This window comes from Leopardus geoffroyi, chromosome A2 (genome assembly GCF_018350155.1).
Source record: "Leopardus geoffroyi isolate Oge1 chromosome A2, O.geoffroyi_Oge1_pat1.0, whole genome shotgun sequence".
Classification (NCBI taxonomy): Eukaryota; Metazoa; Chordata; class Mammalia; order Carnivora; family Felidae; genus Leopardus; species Leopardus geoffroyi.
The window spans coordinates 135,858,796-135,875,754 of record NC_059331.1 but is presented as its reverse complement, the minus strand read 5'-3'; the positions used below and the strand labels follow the sequence as shown (position 1 = coordinate 135,875,754).

Here is a 16,959-nt window from a genome sequence, read left to right as displayed (position 1 = left end):
CATCTGGGTGGCTCAGTCAGTTAAGTGTCCAACTCTTGGTTTTGGTTCAGGTCATGATCTCCCAGTTGGTGAGATCAAGCCCTGCATTGGGCTCTGTGCTGACAGCATGAAGCCTGCTTGGGATTCTGTCTCTCCCTCTCTCTCTGCCCCTCCCCCACATGCATTCTCTCTCTCTCTCTCTCTCTCTCTCTCTCTCTCAAAATATATAAAATAAACTTCAAAAAAGCTTTCAAATATTCTTTCCTTTGAAAAAAGAAAGATTCCTTGAGCTATACTTGATGCCCTTTTATAACTGAACCTAAGAAAATGCCAAAGTTATCCATATAAACTTTGCCATATTTCTTTTTAATTCTGTTGACCATCAGGTGGCTGTTTTAATAAAAAGACCATTCTGGTGTTGGCCATCACGTAGACAAAAGTTCTGACTGAAAGAGTATAGTTTTCATTGTTCATACTTGAATTCACATATGAATAGCCACCTGTATGAGATGCAGATTTTCCCTGAGAAAGTCTGCTTCAACTCACACAGCTGCTGGGAGTCTTGTTCTTGCCTGTGTAACCTATGGCTTTCTAAAAATTAAGCTTTATATGGGGCGCCTGGGTGGCGCAGTCGGTTGAGCGTCCGACTTCAGCCAGGTCACGATCTCGCGGTCCGGGAGTTCGAGCCCCGCGTCAGGCTCTGGGCTGATGGCTCAGAGCCTGGAGCCTGTTTCCGATTCTGTCTCCCTCTCTCTCTGCCCCTCCCCCGTTCATGCTCTGTCTCTCTCTGTCCCAAAAATAAAATAAACGTTGAAAAAAAAAATTTAAAAATTAAGCTTTATCTTGGCCATTTTCTCCTAGAAACTCACATAGTATACACTCTAGAAAATCAGTCAAAACAGTTGTCAAAGTGTGTGGTTCAGAATCGTTCTGGAACAGCCTCTAACCTCTGCCCACAGAGGCAGGGAGATGTGATAGAGCTGAGACCTACTAGAAGGGGGAGATTCCTGCCTGTACCTCACAGTGGCATTCCTTCTCTGAGCTGTGCTCCCTTGTCTTGAAAGGAAGGTGTTGGGGGTTACAGGGCTAACATCCTGTCAGTCTATATTAAATAAGCCCCCAGAATGTGCCACATTGCTGAGTGAGCACATCACTAAGGGACTCTCTTCCCTTCTCTAGAATCATTCCACCTAAGAAAGAGCCTGTTTTCTGGTAAATGGATCTCCCACATGTTTGAAATGGGTTTCCTTTACATGTATCCAGGCTCTCAAATACGTCAGAATTTGCAGTAAAATTTAAAGCAAATAATTTTTTTCATTTCTCTATTAAGATTAGCATTAACCTTTCCCTAGATTACATCTCATACCACTCAGCCTGCTTTGTTGTAGCCATATTGTTTTATTTTGCTTTTTTAAAATATCATACACATTTAATATTTAACTTATTGGGCACCTTCCACTTCTCAGCACTGGAAAACCCATGGTGGTGAGCACATTGAATATTGCCAAGTAATAGATGCCTGTAACTGACTGACTTCACTCCTGCCAACCAGCGCCTGCTTCCTGTTCAGATCAACTCAGGTGACTGACATGAGCCACTTCTTCTGTCAGTTTGGTTTTGTGGAATGGATGAAGTCTATAGGCACTATTTTCCAAAGTGAGGGTCTCTTCAGAAAACTATTAAATCGGAATCTCAGGGGACTGCTGCTGAGATTCTATATGCATTTCAAACTTAAGCACATTAAAATGGGAAGTCCATGTTTTAGGCGGTCCATGATTCCTTATTTTTTCATAAGTATGAGGTAAGAAGAAATCCCGGGAGACATTATATTCTTTGGAATACCTACTCTCTTACAAAGGAAAAAAATTCCTTATTTAAGGAGCTCTAGATAAGTGTCACACAAAAATATCTCCGGCCTGGGCTTGCCCAGTACAAGAGGGTGTTTGTTCTTCCACATGGAGGCCCTGCATTTTCAGGAAACTTCTTTCACTGTGAGTAAGCACATTAAAATGATTTCAGCCATCTAAGCTTTCATAGAAATTAGCTGGACAGAAATGATCAAGTAGGCCTTTTAGTGAAGTCCTAAAAGAGTGATACCAAGTCTAGTGAATTTCGATGAGAAATGCAGAAGGTGAGTCAAGACCCCGGGGTACTCCTGGGTGAGGACAGACCCAGACCCCAGGGGGAGAAGGGTGATGGGAACATGAGTTCCTATGAGAGTCAGGCCTATGCTACACACCTTCTGGGCATTTTCTCTGAATCTTCAGAGCAGTTACCCCAATTTATGGAGAAGGGAATGAAGGCTCAGAAAAGCTACTTAACTTGCCCAAGACTGTGTGAACTGTAAGCAGTAAAGAAAACAAAATAAATAAAAATCAAAAGTCCATACTTTTCTCATTATATCTACAGATATAATGAGACGTCGCAGAGAAGGGAGACCTGTGTACTAAAGAGGCAGTGTGAGGAAACCTAATGGGACAAGGGGCCATTGTAGAGAGGTAGACGGGTCAGACTGAAGCTTCCCTTGTGTTTGGCTCAGGTTGCCTCGAGGTCCCTTCCAATCACAAGCCCTTCAATTTTCCAAGAGTGTTAAATATCCTTAATTGTTCCCCCCCCAAAATGATAAGCTCAAAAACTGATTAAGGAAGATATTCTTAGGACAACGACAACAAAAGACATTTTCCCCTAGCCTTCAGTTGAACAAAGGGAGCGCTCTGATGTTTGACTGGAAAGACTGCTCAGATTCCAGGAGTACGTACAACGGCGTGATATGGTGCATATGACATTATGCAGGCCACGTTGGAGGTGAGATCTAGGAAGCGGGGCTTTTGGGGATGGCTGTTCTAGCAGTTGTGTGGTTATCTGCTCTGGTTATTGCCCCAGGCGTCTGCAAATCAAAGGAGTCCTCAAGTTAGAGATAGTCCATCTCTGAGGAATGCCGTTGTCCTCTCCAGAGAAGCGGTTGCACCTAATCACAGGCCACTTTCACCCGTTATGACGTAAAAACCCTGACCTGGGCCAGAGGTCACCCTGAGGTCTCCTGTCCGACTGTAGGAAACAAGCAACCCTCCACCTCTCCTCAAGTTCAAAAAACAGAGTTCAACGGTTGTATAACCTGTTGTCCACGGAAAGCCCGATAGATGGCTGACAGCTGCAGGCCTGGAGTGGTGCAAATGCTAAGGTATCACTGTTTTTTTCTGCACAAATCATATTTGGCAAACAGCTTGGAACCCTTGGGAACACAATCCCAACCACGGTTTACAGAGATTCACCGATCCAGACATGCCCTGTGGTGGGGCCTGGTTTGCTGAACCTCTGCGATTGTGACCTGACTGAAAACAAGGGAACAGCGTGTCAGCCGGTAGGAATGCATGGACCTTATTTTGATATTAAATGCGCAATTCCTACAGGACCTCCTGGGTCCCTCATTGCTTCATGGATCAAATATGTATTGAGCCCCTTCTGTACGCCAGACACTATGATAAGCCTTTGGAATGCGAAGACGAGGAAGCCAGACTCGGTGCTTGGCCTCACAGGCCTTCACAGGCCCCCTGGTCTCTGTAGATGAGCCAGGTGGTTGGCACGCAATAGGACACAGGCCAGGTGTGGGGGTCCTCAAGCCCAGACAGGAAGGTGGCGCTTTCTTGGTTTCTGTCCACACTCTGTTGCTCTATTACTAGGACTTACTGTACATTTGTAATTTGGAAAATTAAAGAATAGGTTATTTAGCCCTTTCAGCAGTGAGATTTCATTTAGAAATTCATGAATTGATATCTGAAAAGTGCTAAGACAACTAAACCAGGAGAGAATGAAATGAACAATGTATTGGTGAGGCTTATGAGTCACCATGTTCATAGGCAATTGTTGATTATGTTGTATGATTAATATTAATTACCATCCAGAGGACCATCCTTTCAAATTCTTAGTGGCATGTAACACAATTAGCCTGCCCCCCCTTCCCGAAACACAGTCTCCCGAGTTTCCTCCTGCCCCAAGAGCTGGTCTCCCCAATTTCAGTTGCTAGTGTCTCTTCTACTTGTAAATTTGGAAGGATTTTGGAAGAAGATCTTCAGGACCCAGGCAGGCCCTCTTCACTTCTCCATCTGCACTTTGTCCCTGAGCGGCCTCCTCTTTTACAATGGCTTTAACTGCATCTCAGGCCTCATCTGGGTCCTACCCCCTGCTCGACAGCACCTCTCAGGTTGCCCACATTGCTAGCGACCTGATTCTATTAAGTGAACGCTTGGTTTTTCCCACTCCCAAAACCTATTTTCCTCAGGCTTCCTCTTCTCAGAAAATAGCAGAGCCATCCACTCCATTGGCCAAGCCATAAGCCTGCAAGTCATTTGCTACCCTACTTTCTCACTTGCATAGTGCAAGTGCCCATCACCAGGTCCTCCTCAAATGTATCGAGGATCTATCTCAGAAAGCCTTGTTCCTTCTTTTAAAAAAATTTTAACGTTTATTTAGAGAGAGAAAGAGCGAGTGGGGGAGGGGGAGAGAGGGAGAGGGAAAGAATACCAAGCAGATTCCACACTGTCAGCATGGAGCCTGATGTGGGGCTCGAACCCACGCACTGCAAGATCATGACAGCTGAAACCAAGAGTTGCACACTTAGCTGACTGAGTCACCCAGGTGCCCCAGAAAGCCTTGTTCCTTGACTCATAGCATATACCAGGAGTTTTAGTTAATTTATTTAAATATTTGTTTGCTATCTGTCTGTCCCACTGGACTCTGATTCCATGATGGCAGGAACTATGTTCACCACTGGATCCTCAGCACACAGCATATAAACATGTGTTGAACTGAGTTGAATGGCAAGTTATAAACAACTTAAAATATGCTCATCATGAGCTGAAATGAAGTCTTAGTTATGTTGGTGCATCGTCATAGCTTAAATGACAGGTAAGTACTAAGCATTATAATCACCCATCACTGATTATAACACATGGCCTATGAAAATTCCCACTTAAACTGAACTGTTAAATGGAATTTTTCTCCTCATGTTCAAGTGCATTAGGGCACCATTTACAGAGCTCAAAATGTTGGCTGCCCATTTCCCTGGTGACATAAAAGTCTCAAATGCAGCAGTAGCCTGTATCGATTGCTTTTAGTTGCCACCAAATACTCTGTGTGGGGCCTTTTTCATTTCAATCCTACTATCAGTGGGATTACTTGTTAGTTTATCTGATTTAGTTGTTAATGTAAGCAAAAATACTTTTTACATCCAATATTTACTTTATGTTACAGGCATGATCTGTAAATCTGCATTACCGTTCAGAATATAGATGTGCTAGAATTATTAAACTTTTAGGATGCACTGAAAACGGGCCCGTATGTGAATTAACTGACAGTGGCAATCAGATTGAATTTGTGAAAACTGAAAAACAAAGCAGCAAACTTTTTTCAGAAAAAAAGAAAATTTCAGAAAAAAAACCCTCAAAAAATTTCATTTTCTATTTTGAAGTCTTCGACATAATTTGCACTAACAAAACATTTGTCAAATAGACGTCCTTTTTTGTAATAGAACAAAAATCATTGCCAATTACCATGTTAATATGCTACAAACAAAAGAGTGATGTTAAAGTATTTTTAAATAATATATTTGCTTCCGTCATGTAAGCTTTCCCCATGAGACCTATTTTGTACTGGTGTGATCAATCCGTTCTTTAAATCTATGTAAATCCCATATTTCCAAGGAAAAATCCTGGCATTACACATCAGCACACTTTCGTGCCACCTGTTGCCATTTTTACTGATTACTGACTGGGTAGCCGTGGGCAAATTAACTTCTTTAAGTTTCCTAAGATATGCAGTTCACCCAGAAACTCCCAAGGGTCCTATGATTCCATAAATGAATGAGTGAATTATTAATTAATTTCACTCTAAGTTTGCAGTAACAGAACTTGAACTTGATGCCACAGACTCCCTTAGGTTGTCATTTCGAATCTGTGAGATCTTTTAAAATGTTGTGATATTTTTTTGCGTGTTTTCTCTATATGCCAAGTGAGAACATGAGAGTGGAAAGCAGGCTGTTAGCTAGCTTACTCTTCCCATAGTGCCGGAGGGCTTGGTGGCTGCTCCCTGGAGAAGTGTGCCCTCCTTCAGCGAGGAAAAGCTGATCTTAATTTCTAAGAAATTGTTTTTAATTTAATATTTAATGAATTGGGAATCTGTATGTGGATGGCTGAGTATTATGCCGTGTATAGAAGAAATATAAGATCTAACTAACCTCTGTCCTGGGGGAGACAAGATGCATGAGAAATCATCAAATATTTCAAAACAGCATATGAGCCCTGTTGTGTGACATGCAATATAAGGGCTTCAGAAGGGGGCCAGGAAGGAGGGAGCAGAAGCAGGGAGAACTCTGTGGAAGGTGCTGAAGTAGGCTTGAATCTCGAAGGATGGGAGGACCTCCCATCTAATGGAGTGAGGACAGGCCTGGACAGCAGATGAGAGTACCTCCTGTGAGGAAACAGTCTACACAGCTGTGACATCAGAAAGTCACTTCAATGGGACAGTGAGGAGGTGGCCTGGTTATCAGGGGTCCAGGTAGGGGGCGGTGGGAAATAAACTTGGGTAGACTAGGTAGTGCCAGACATAGAAAGCCTTGAAGAGTCTGACCTTAACTTTAATTCCATGATAGGATTTGCTAATTTCATGGAACATGCTTTTTTTGCGCCAGTTGACCTTTTCCTGCTTAGTATACAAACGTTAAATAAAATCATCTGAGATAAGTGGAGATATTGTCTTTCCTAGTTTTAGTTTTGCAATTTTTACTGCGCGAAGGGCAAGCCGTGCATGTAGATGAATGTGCGGTCTCTAACATTTGCTCTAACATTCTTTTCTTCCCTCGATAAATCTGTGTCATTAATGACAACATGTAAGTCAACCAGAGGAGAAACAGCCGATTGGATGACGGGCTTAAGTGAATCTTGCTTTATGTCCTAATGGTCAACATATGGGCTTCTGTCAGCCTGGAGTGGCAGGAATTTCCAAAGACACAGGCCCATCCACAGAGAAAGAGCGCTCGAGAAAGCACTCTTTCTCCAGGTCCCAGAGGTGCAGGTCTGGGAACTATTAGCAAAAGCTCTGCGTCCTCCTCTGCTGTCAGGAAGATGCATGTCGGTGGAGACAGAAATGTTTTTGCACTGGGAACCCTGACTCCATTATTAATTTTATAGCTCTAGGGATGGGATGCTCGATTCTGTAATGTTCCCCTCGCATTGCCCCACTAAAAGTGAGTTCTCTGGTCCCAAACTTATGTGATGTAGAAACTCTGATTCTTCATCATCCTTTTCCCCCACTACATATGTGAGCTCTGTGCAGGGTGAGGACAATACCAGGGAGCAGAAAGGCTGGAACTCCCACCTTCCCATGGCATAGGTGTGACAGACTGCCCGGATCTTACGGACATTGAGTCTAGGCAGATGATCTAACAGTGTGGGTGAAGGTGGCAGAAGAAGGTTGGGCTCGCTGAGCCTGAGTCTGCCATACTGTCTGGGAACTAGGATCTGTACCCAGGCGGGCCATACATCTGAGCACATTTCACAAACTTAGACCTAAGGGAGTCAGGGGAAAAAAGCTTCCCACCTGCAACTTATCTTAAGGAAACTGAGGAAATCAAAGTGCAATAAAAGATAACACTACAAAGCAATATGAATGATTTTTAAAGTAAATGTGAAGCATCTAAATATGTTTTTATCCTCTTAACATATCAATTCGGGAAACTAATGATGGAGCCATTACTCAAAAGAGTTTTTAAAATTTCCTTTGAAGTATTTGTAGAGCCAGCCATACGTACTTTTGTACATGCTGTATGATGCAAACATTTGACCTATAAAGATCAATTTGGCTTTTGGAAATGTCTCAGTGAATCTTAGAGTAAAGTCAGGGGAGAGTCATGTGAGTGATCAGGCTAAGATATGCCATTTGAGGTGAGATGCAAATTGATGCTATTGGCCTACCTTAACCAGTAAAAGTTCTACTTGGCAAGAGTTGTTCTCAGTGTTTGCAGCCACGGCCCCATCAGTGACATATATTAAAGCCACCTTAAGGACACATACATGTTTTGGAGATGTGCATGTTGGCATTGCAAAGAAATCAGTCTCATCTCTCAAAAAGGTGACAGGAATTCCACAGGAATATCAGTGCAGGAAAAACGCAGTGTCAGCTGCTAACCCCGTGTTAATTAACTAGCCGTTTTCATTCTCGTGTAACTGTAGGAGTCTTAATTGTCTACGGCATATCACATGCTGGAGAAGAAGTCCCTTCCCAAAAGGTTACATGTCAGGACCTTTGCAAGTCCTTCATTTGATAAAATAATGAAGGTAGAGAGCAGGAAGGGTGCTAACACTCTGCTCTTGCACTTCTGCCCGGGAGCCTGCTTCCTAGGATCTGGCAGGGCTCGGGGATGGAGCTCTCTGCCAGATGTCACTGTCTCTGCCAGTTAAGAGCTCAAGCTCTGGAGTCACACGAGCCTGGCTTCAAATCCTGACCTGCCACCTGATAGCTGTGTGACCACGGGCCAGTTACTTACCCTTCTCCTTTTCCTCATTTCCAAAATGGTGACAACAGTATCTACTTCATAAGATTATAAGAATTAAATGAGATAATACAGGCAAAATGCTTATCACGGGGACTAGCCCATGTCAGTGCTCCATAAGTATTGGCTCCAATTATGAACAAAAAGAAGAGAAAGAAGATGAAAAAGAAGGCAGAAGGGAAGGGCGAAAGAAGAAGAATGAGGAGAAGAGAGGAAAAAGGAAAGGATGCATGGGCTTCAGGCTTACAGGTGTAGCTGACTTTCTTAACCCAGGGGTTCCTGTTGTGGCCCAGGCAGGGATAAGTGACTCATTAGTTAATGGACTGGTATATTGTTTGCAGAAAAAAACGGTCTAAAAGTGTGTATCTCAAATATTTAGAACTAAACAAGCAGGAAGATTATAAAACTCGGAGGGTCTCTTTCATAAAGAGCACACACATTTACAGCCTTGATTTTTGTCTGTTACGGTGAGAATAATGGTGATCTGTTTTGGAAAAGATAATGGGAGGTCCCTAAGACAGTATAGCCCTATTGCTATCAATAATAACGGGACTTTGTTATAATTCCAATAAAAGAAAGCAATGCCAGCAAATTTTGTATAGATTCTGCAGTCTAGAAATGTGCTTTTCAGGGCTTTGATGATATGGCTCTATATTCTGCTCAAATGACAGCAAGTGTCAAAATTGCCCTCCTGCCCTACAGTCCGTCATTAAGTCTAATTAGATCCAAACCCCAAAGCGGGGCCAATTTGTGGTCCATCATCCTGCAGCTTCATCCTCTCCCCAGACGACAGAGCCTGCCCTGTACCTCTCAGCTGGCACATTCCTGGGGGCCACGGGTACCTTGCAGGGGCCATCACTCCTCCAGGCTGTGACCTCACCACTGTTCTCACATCAGTGGCTCTCAACCTTCAAAAACCCCTCTCATCTTCCTTCTTCTGGGCCTTCATTACACCCTGTTTGGGCGACCAGTGGTATTAATTCAGATTCATGGTGTTTTCCAGCATTCTGTAACTGAACACTGAACTGCTGAGATCTCAATGCCAGGTCTTTGTTTCCTTTACTGAAACCACTTGTGAGTCAAGCTGTTGTCAGTGGCCATCACTTTGACTGCTTCTCCCAGAGTTTTCATGGTGTTGGAGTCCCTTCACTGAGCAATCCTTCTGTTCAGACAGGGTCGGGTTCAGTTTTGTGCATCTGGGGGACCATCACTGAAGCTGAGTCAGATCACAGCTCAAGACCTCCTTAGGCTTCAGCCCACTGGGAAAATGTCACCAAGTTCGATGTCAGTGAAAAGCCCTCAGTCTGATTCAGGACTGAGACACTTCACCTTCCTGTCCTAGCACCCCACCCCCACCCCCGTACCTCAAAGCATCAAGTGGGGAGAGAAAATTCCAGTTGCATGAATTCCTATTTTGATGACAGCATGTTGGCGGAAGCAAAGAATGCTTATTGGTGTGCAGGGCTTACCGACAAAACACAAAAAGGTGAAAGAAACTTCAGAGTCGCCTCTGGGGGTGGGGTAAGTGAGAGGGCTCCGCACACCCACTGGGGGTCATTTACACCATGGCTTCAGCTGCCACCTCTGAGGTAAAGACTTCCTAGTCTGAATGTCCATCCTGACCTCTCTGCGGAGTCCCGGAGGGTATTTCCATTGAACATTTCTACCTGGATGGCCCACTGTCACCCCAAACTCGATGTGTTGAAAACAAAACTCCATATCTTGGCTCAAAGCCTGCCCCTCCCCAGGTGCTCCCACCCCAGGGAAGGTCAGCAGCATAAAACCAGTCACTCAAGCCAGAAGCCTGGGAATACTGCTGACCCTCATCCTCCATATGTCCTGTCAGTCCTGCCTCCTTGATATCCCCCCCAAGCCCATAACCTCTTCCACCCCTCCCCACCCCTGCCACTGTCCTTGTCCGGCCACCTTGTGCCCTGACCAGGGCACTTCACTGCTCTCTAACTTGGCTCCTTGACTTCACCCCGGCCCCCCAGCACCCACAGTGAGCCTTCTGAAACATAAATCCACCATGTCCCCCTATTGTGTAAAAACTCTCTATCACATTCCGCTGCCCTTACGTTAAAAGTCTTAACACCTTGGGGCACCTAGGTGGCTCAGTCAGTTAAGCGTCCGATTTCAGCTCAGGTCATAATCTCACCGTGAGTTCAAGCCCTGCCTTGGACTCTGTGCTGACAGCTCAGAGCCTGGAGCCTGCTTCAGATTCTGTGTCTCGCTCTCTCTCTGCCCCTCCCCCACTCATGCTTTGTCTCTCTCTCTCTCTCTCTCTCTCTCTCAACAGTAAATAAACATTAATTTTTTTTTTTTTTTTTTTTTTTTTAAGTTTTAACACCTTAGGGCGCCTGGGTGCCTCAGTCAGCTAAGCATCCAACTCTCAATTTCAGCTCAGGTCATGATCTCAGAGTCATGAGATCAAAGCCTGCATAGGGCTCTGCACTGAGTGTGGAGCCTGCTTGGGATTCTCTCTCTCCCTCTGCCCCTCCCCCACTCGCATGCACATGCACTCACGCTCTCTCTCTTTCTCTCTCTCTCCCCATGACACAAGGCCTTCCATGTCTCGGCTTCTACCTGCCCCTGAAGCCTCACCTCTTGCCACTCTCCCCTTGGAATGCTGAGTTCCAGCCACGTTAAACACCTTTCAGAGCTTTACTGGGTTTCCTGGTTTTGCATATGTGGCCTCCTCCCTCTTCTTCTTGTTACTGGAACATAAAACACATACAGAAAAGCACACATGTCACGTGTACAGCTCAGGGAATTGTCTTAAATGAACATAGCCATATAATCTAAGTCCAGAGTAAGACCCGAAGAAGACTGATATTCTAGAAGCCTCCTTCACGTCCCTTTTCACTATTGCCCAAGGAAAAGTACCACGCTGGCTTCTAATAGCATAGACTGGTTCTTCCCACTTTGTGCTTGACGTAAACAAAAACCTACCAAATTAGGTCAGCTGTCTACTACTGCATAACAAACCCACAAACTTCATGGCCTAAAATAACCTTAAAGTCCCACCTTGGGCCTCATCGCTCCTTGCAGCCATGCTCTTCTGTCTGCTTTGTCACCAAGCTTCTTGAAAACTCCCCACCCCACACTCGGTGTCCCTCTGCCCATTCACTCCACGATCCACGGCTCCATCGTGTCATTCTGCTGAAGCGCCTCTCAGCAGAGGACCCCAGTTATCTCCTTCATGCTGAGCCAAATGAACAACTGTCAGTCTTTTCCAACGTGACCTCCTCCCAACTCGGTGAGTCACCAAGTCCTAGTGATTCTCCCTCTTTAACCCATCTCGCATTTGTCCTACCTCTGTCCCCGGTAATTATCTCCTGCCTGGACTAATCCCACTGCATGAAGGATACCTCCCGGCTCCAAGAAGCTGTTTCAGACTTCTCATTCCCACATGTTTTCTGTGGATTAAAAATCTGGACAGACTCACCACTCACCATGGAATAAAACCCACACCGCTGCCAGACAGGAAGGCTCTAAACCTGTGCCCCAACTCCATTTCCACGCTCTTTGCCTAATTCACACCTGTGCCGAAGCCGTGCTGGCTCTGCACGGGCTCGTGAGTGTGCCGCAGAGGCTGCTGGGAAGCTTTCTCCTACCTGGAATGCCTTCTGTCCCATGTTCCCTCCAGAGCTTCTACTTATCCTCCTCTACATCCTATCTCTGATGCCACCTCTTAAAACTGTGCTGTTAACAGCTCCTTTTCTGATCCTGTGTGCTATTGATATTAATAGCAATAATTATCATTATGACATGTTTGGCTCACTCCCTCTAGAACATAAGCTCCTCAGGGCAGGATCTTCATTTTGTTCCCTGATAGATCCAAGCTCCCACAGCTGTGCCTAGCACAAGGTAGACACTCCGCAAACCCTTGCTAAGTGAGTAGAAGATTAGCATTAATTGAGCACTTATTATGCCAGGTGCTTTCATGCATGATCTCATTCCCTCCTGACCACAGCCCTATGAGGAAGGAACTGTCTTTATTCCAGTTTTTCAAGGAAAGAAATGGAAGCTTGATAAGATTGCATAACTTGCCCAAGGCCACCCAGCTGATAGATGCCAAAGCTGGAACTTAAACTCTGATATGTCCCAGCTCTAAATAACCTCATTCTACCATCCTGAGCTTTGTTTACAGTGGTGCCTTGCACAAAACCCTACTGTGGGTTTTTTTTTTTTTTTGTTTGTTTTTTTTTTTTTTACTGCAACTCTTCAGCAAATGGAATATTTGAAGTAGTGGAGAGATCTCTTTACATATTTATCTCTTCATTATATTAGGAATTCCCAGAATATGGGAATAGGAAGTGAATTCTAATTATTTTATTTCCCCAGCACCACCACCCAAAACTCTACACAGCCCACACAGTGTCTTACACGTCTGTGTTCATTAAATGTTTGCTGAATTAAATGACGGGTGTGCTGCAAAGCAGGACTTGGCAGTGAGTCCCTTCTGCACAGGCAGTGGTTTTGAGCACTGTCCTGAATCCAGCCCCAGCTGCCGCCTCTTCTAACTCTGTGCTTCTTCAGCACGATAGAGGCTCACGGCCATCCTTGGCTGACCCCATCTTCCACCCTGACCCCGGCCCTTTGCCATCCTTCCTGTCATCATGAAATCCCCTGCCTGTCTTCCTGCTGTCAGAGGCGTGATCACGTACAGCAAGTTGTGCCCACCCCACTCCTCTGCTCGACCCCACGCCCTGCCTGGACCTGGCTGCTTCCCGGGTCGTTCGTGACAGGCAGGGCAACATGACATTTCTGTAGATATTTGGAGCACAGCTTGGACTGTGATAAACAGAGAGAGAGTCACGAGACACTGCAAGAATTATGAAGTGGGAGGAATTCCATGTTAAATGATGGAGGAACTGAAAATGAATGAAGTCACTGTCTTTCATTCCAATGTACTTTTTTTTTTTTTAATGAAGAGTTTAGCTTCTCTGGGTTTGTCAATTGTTTAGGATTGTTGATTGCAAGCAACAGAAATTGGAGTGGTTTAAGCTGAAAGGGGAAGTTTATTAAAAGCATGCAGAATCTCTAGGAACCCAAAGGTTAGAATGCAGCCAGGCTTCAGGGACAAATGGAAGCACCTCTGGAAAAATAGTCCAGGATCTGGGTAGCATCCGCTTTCCACGTCTTGTCTTGCTGTCTGTACATCTGCCTCTTTCTTATCTCTCTGTAGACCTCCACTGGTCCACACGCTTCATCATAGTACATGGCTGCCAATGGCTACTGAGTCCATATTAGGCAAGACTGCCTGCCTATCTCCAACAAACCTGCAAATCCCTGGGGAAACCTAACAGATTTCCCCAGCACAAGTCAGGTCCCCAGCTCTGGTCTGATCACCTGCCACCAGCTGAGCCGGGTCGTGTTGTTCAACATGGCTGCCAACTGCCCATTTCCGTGCCCGAGAAAGAAGCAGAAAGGATCATCATAGGTGGAGCAAACTACACAAATGCCCACTGCACTCTGTTCTGCTCCATTGTCCAATAATGCTCTTGTAAAAGACTTCTGGGTGCTTCTCCAGGAATAGAACAGATTAAGAGGCTTTCTATCTTTAAGAGTCTTTTTCAGAAACAAATTCATAAAGATGAATTGCCATTTAGGAAACCTCACCCTAATTAACTAAGACAACAACATTCCACTGGTAATTCCTAACAGGTCTTTATGCCAATTTTATTCACTGAAGGCTTAGAATCCTGGCTTCAACAAGAAGCCTCACACACATCTAGATGGCCCCCTGGATGGCAGCGCAAACGGTAAACCAGACCAGGCGTTGCTCCCTCCTCAAGGTCTTACACAAATGATGCCCACACCTCCCCTTCAGCAACGAGCATTCTCTTCTCTTTCTAAAAAGGCAGTGTGGGGGCGCCTGGGTGGCGTAGTCGGTTAAGCGTCCGACTTCAGCCAGGTCACGATCTCGCGGCCCGTGAGTTCGAGCCCCGCGTCGGGCTCTGGGCTGATGGCTCAGAGCCTGGAGCCTGTTTCCGATTCTGTGTTTCCCTCTCTCTCTGCCCCTCCCCCGTTCATGCTCTGTCTCTCTCTGTCCCAAAAATAAATAAACGTTGAAAAAAAAATTAAAAAAAAAAAAAAAGGCAGTGTGGTCAGGCCTGGGTAGGCCGAATCCTCTCCCTTTGAGGGTTCCACGCCCTGACAAATGCAGAGAGCACTAACCTGGGTCACTGCTTCCTTGATGTGGTTTGAGGTCAGGAGAGAGGGAGATATACTAGATCCTTCTTTCCATCTGATCTGGCCTTGCCCATGCAGTGACCCATCAATCCTAGTCTGGGTAAAGAGAAACTGAAAGGTTTATCCAGCTCAGAAGTGGGATCACTAGAGTTAAAGTTGCCCAAGGTAGGTCCAAAGTTTTGTGTCCATCTTTCCTGCACTTGGTCCTCTGGGCTCCACTACACATGCCGCAGCTGGCCCCTGGGGAGGACAGATGCTGCCTGGGCCACAGAACAGGTGGTACACAGCCCCAGGTTGGGGTTGGGGGGTCCAGGGCCCGGTCCCGGAGGGTGGATTCTCCTCCTCCTGAGGCATATTGTATTCTGCCCACAGCTTTGCGGTGACACCTCCCTCACTTGTCTTCCAGGCTCTCTGGGTACAGCAGGCCGTGTATGCAACCTGACTTCCCGGGGCATGGACAGCTGCGAGGTCATGTGCTGCGGGAGAGGCTATGACACCTCCCACGTCACCCGGATGACCAAGTGCGAGTGTAAGTTCCACTGGTGCTGTGCCGTGCGCTGTCAGGACTGTCTGGAGGCCCTGGACGTGCACACATGCAAGGCCCCTAAAAGCGTTGACTGGGCGGCTCCCACATGACCCCAGAGGAGGTTGCCATCACCTTCTCTCCTGCAAGGACTCCATTGGATCTGCAAGGACACTGGGCCTTTGGGTTTTCTCGGGGAGATATTTCCTAAGGCATGTGACTTTGCCTCAACAGAAGTCCTTCCTCTCCCACCCAGGGGGCCCCAGAACTGGGGCCACGTGTTGCACACAAAGCATGCCTTATTCCCTCCGCCTTCGAGCATTCTGGGCCGCATCTCTTCCTGGTCAGGACAGACTGCTAGGAGGGGAGGGGCCGGCCACATCACTGTCTCCACCCACCTAGACGTTTCCTCTTTCTAGAGCGGCTGGCCAGAGGGGAAAAGAGTGTCCCAAAGGAGCTTTCTCTGTGTCTCCCAATAAATGATCATAGTTCAGAAATCCCATACTTCTCTCAGGAGGGTAAAGACAGCAGGACCAACTGCCACCGAATTAACTGTAAATCCTGAAAAGACCAAGCAAGGCTTTTGCCTGATCAAGTGATTTTCGCAGCTACCGCGTCCAGGGGTAATTGGTAACTGCCTGGAGAAAGATGGCTTTCAAAGAACTTCAGGTTTAAAACGCATATTTTTCAAAGCACTTATTGCTATATTAAAATTTGACGTAACAAGATGGGACTGTTGTCCTTTGGTACAGTTTTGGAATCTTTACAATAGCAAGAGCCTCAGAAAGTCATTGCTTTGCATTGACTTAATATAAAGCAACTTTATATATAAAATCCCCTTAATATAAAGCAACTTTAGGGATCTCACTTAAGATCTGAAGGGAATTTAAAAGAAAGATTGATGATCTGGCAGTGTTCTGACCTATTGGGGGAGGATGGAGGAGAATAACAGTGAGTAAAATATCAGAAAATGTGTCTGTACAGATAAGGAGAAAAAGGGGAATAAAATTTCTATCTGGTATGATGCATGTGACCCATGGAATTTTGTAGTTGAAATGGCCTTCAGAATGATAACTTTTGGGACGGCAAGACTAGGGAACCAACATGCTGACAGAGAGGTTTCCAGAGGTAAGTCACGCCTACACGGCCTGCACCGTGAGCAGATGCCCAAAAGAGGTCTGCCATTTGTGCCAAGGAGCATCAGCATATACCCATCACCCTCCAAGCACATTTTAAAGACCTGCCATATTTAATTGTGTTCTTCTGAGGCTGACAAGATGTCAAGATATCATAGCCTCAAGCAAATGACACATAGCCTTGCTTATAAGGTTGGTAACCCTAGTATATTATATGGCAAACAAATCGTAATTTAGAGACTCTATTTAAGGGACCCAGCTGTAATTATGGGAACATCAGTGTGCAGATTGTGGCCGGCTTCTGTCATGATCCAAAAGATGACATCCAGGGAAAATGGAGAGGCTGCCACCCCATTTTGTATATTAAGTGAAAGAAAGGCGAAATATCTGAAGTTACTTCTCATCCGCTTGGCACAATTAGGTTCTGGTTCTAAATATGGTCTCTTTGCTGAGCTACATTTATTAACAGGATTTCCATTCTATGCATCTGGTGTCACACTGATGTTTGCTCATTCGTCCATAGTCTGGCCTTCAGTTTCTCCATCCTTGCTCTGCAGCAGGACGTTTAGACTGAGGCT

General features: G+C 45.5%; 1 protein-coding gene across 1 annotated transcript in view; it reads left to right on the top strand.

The window, feature by feature from the left end:
* WNT2 (Wnt family member 2) overlaps nt 1–16,266 on the top strand; it is a 45,629-nt gene extending 29,363 nt beyond the window's left edge. Inside the window, exon 5 of the mRNA XM_045495402.1 lies at nt 15,129–16,266. Coding sequence (XP_045351358.1) covers nt 15,129–15,358 — 230 coding nt within the window. The 3' untranslated portion in view covers nt 15,359–16,266. The remainder of the gene's footprint in view (nt 1–15,128) is intronic.
* Nucleotides 16,267–16,959: the final 693 nt, after the last annotated feature.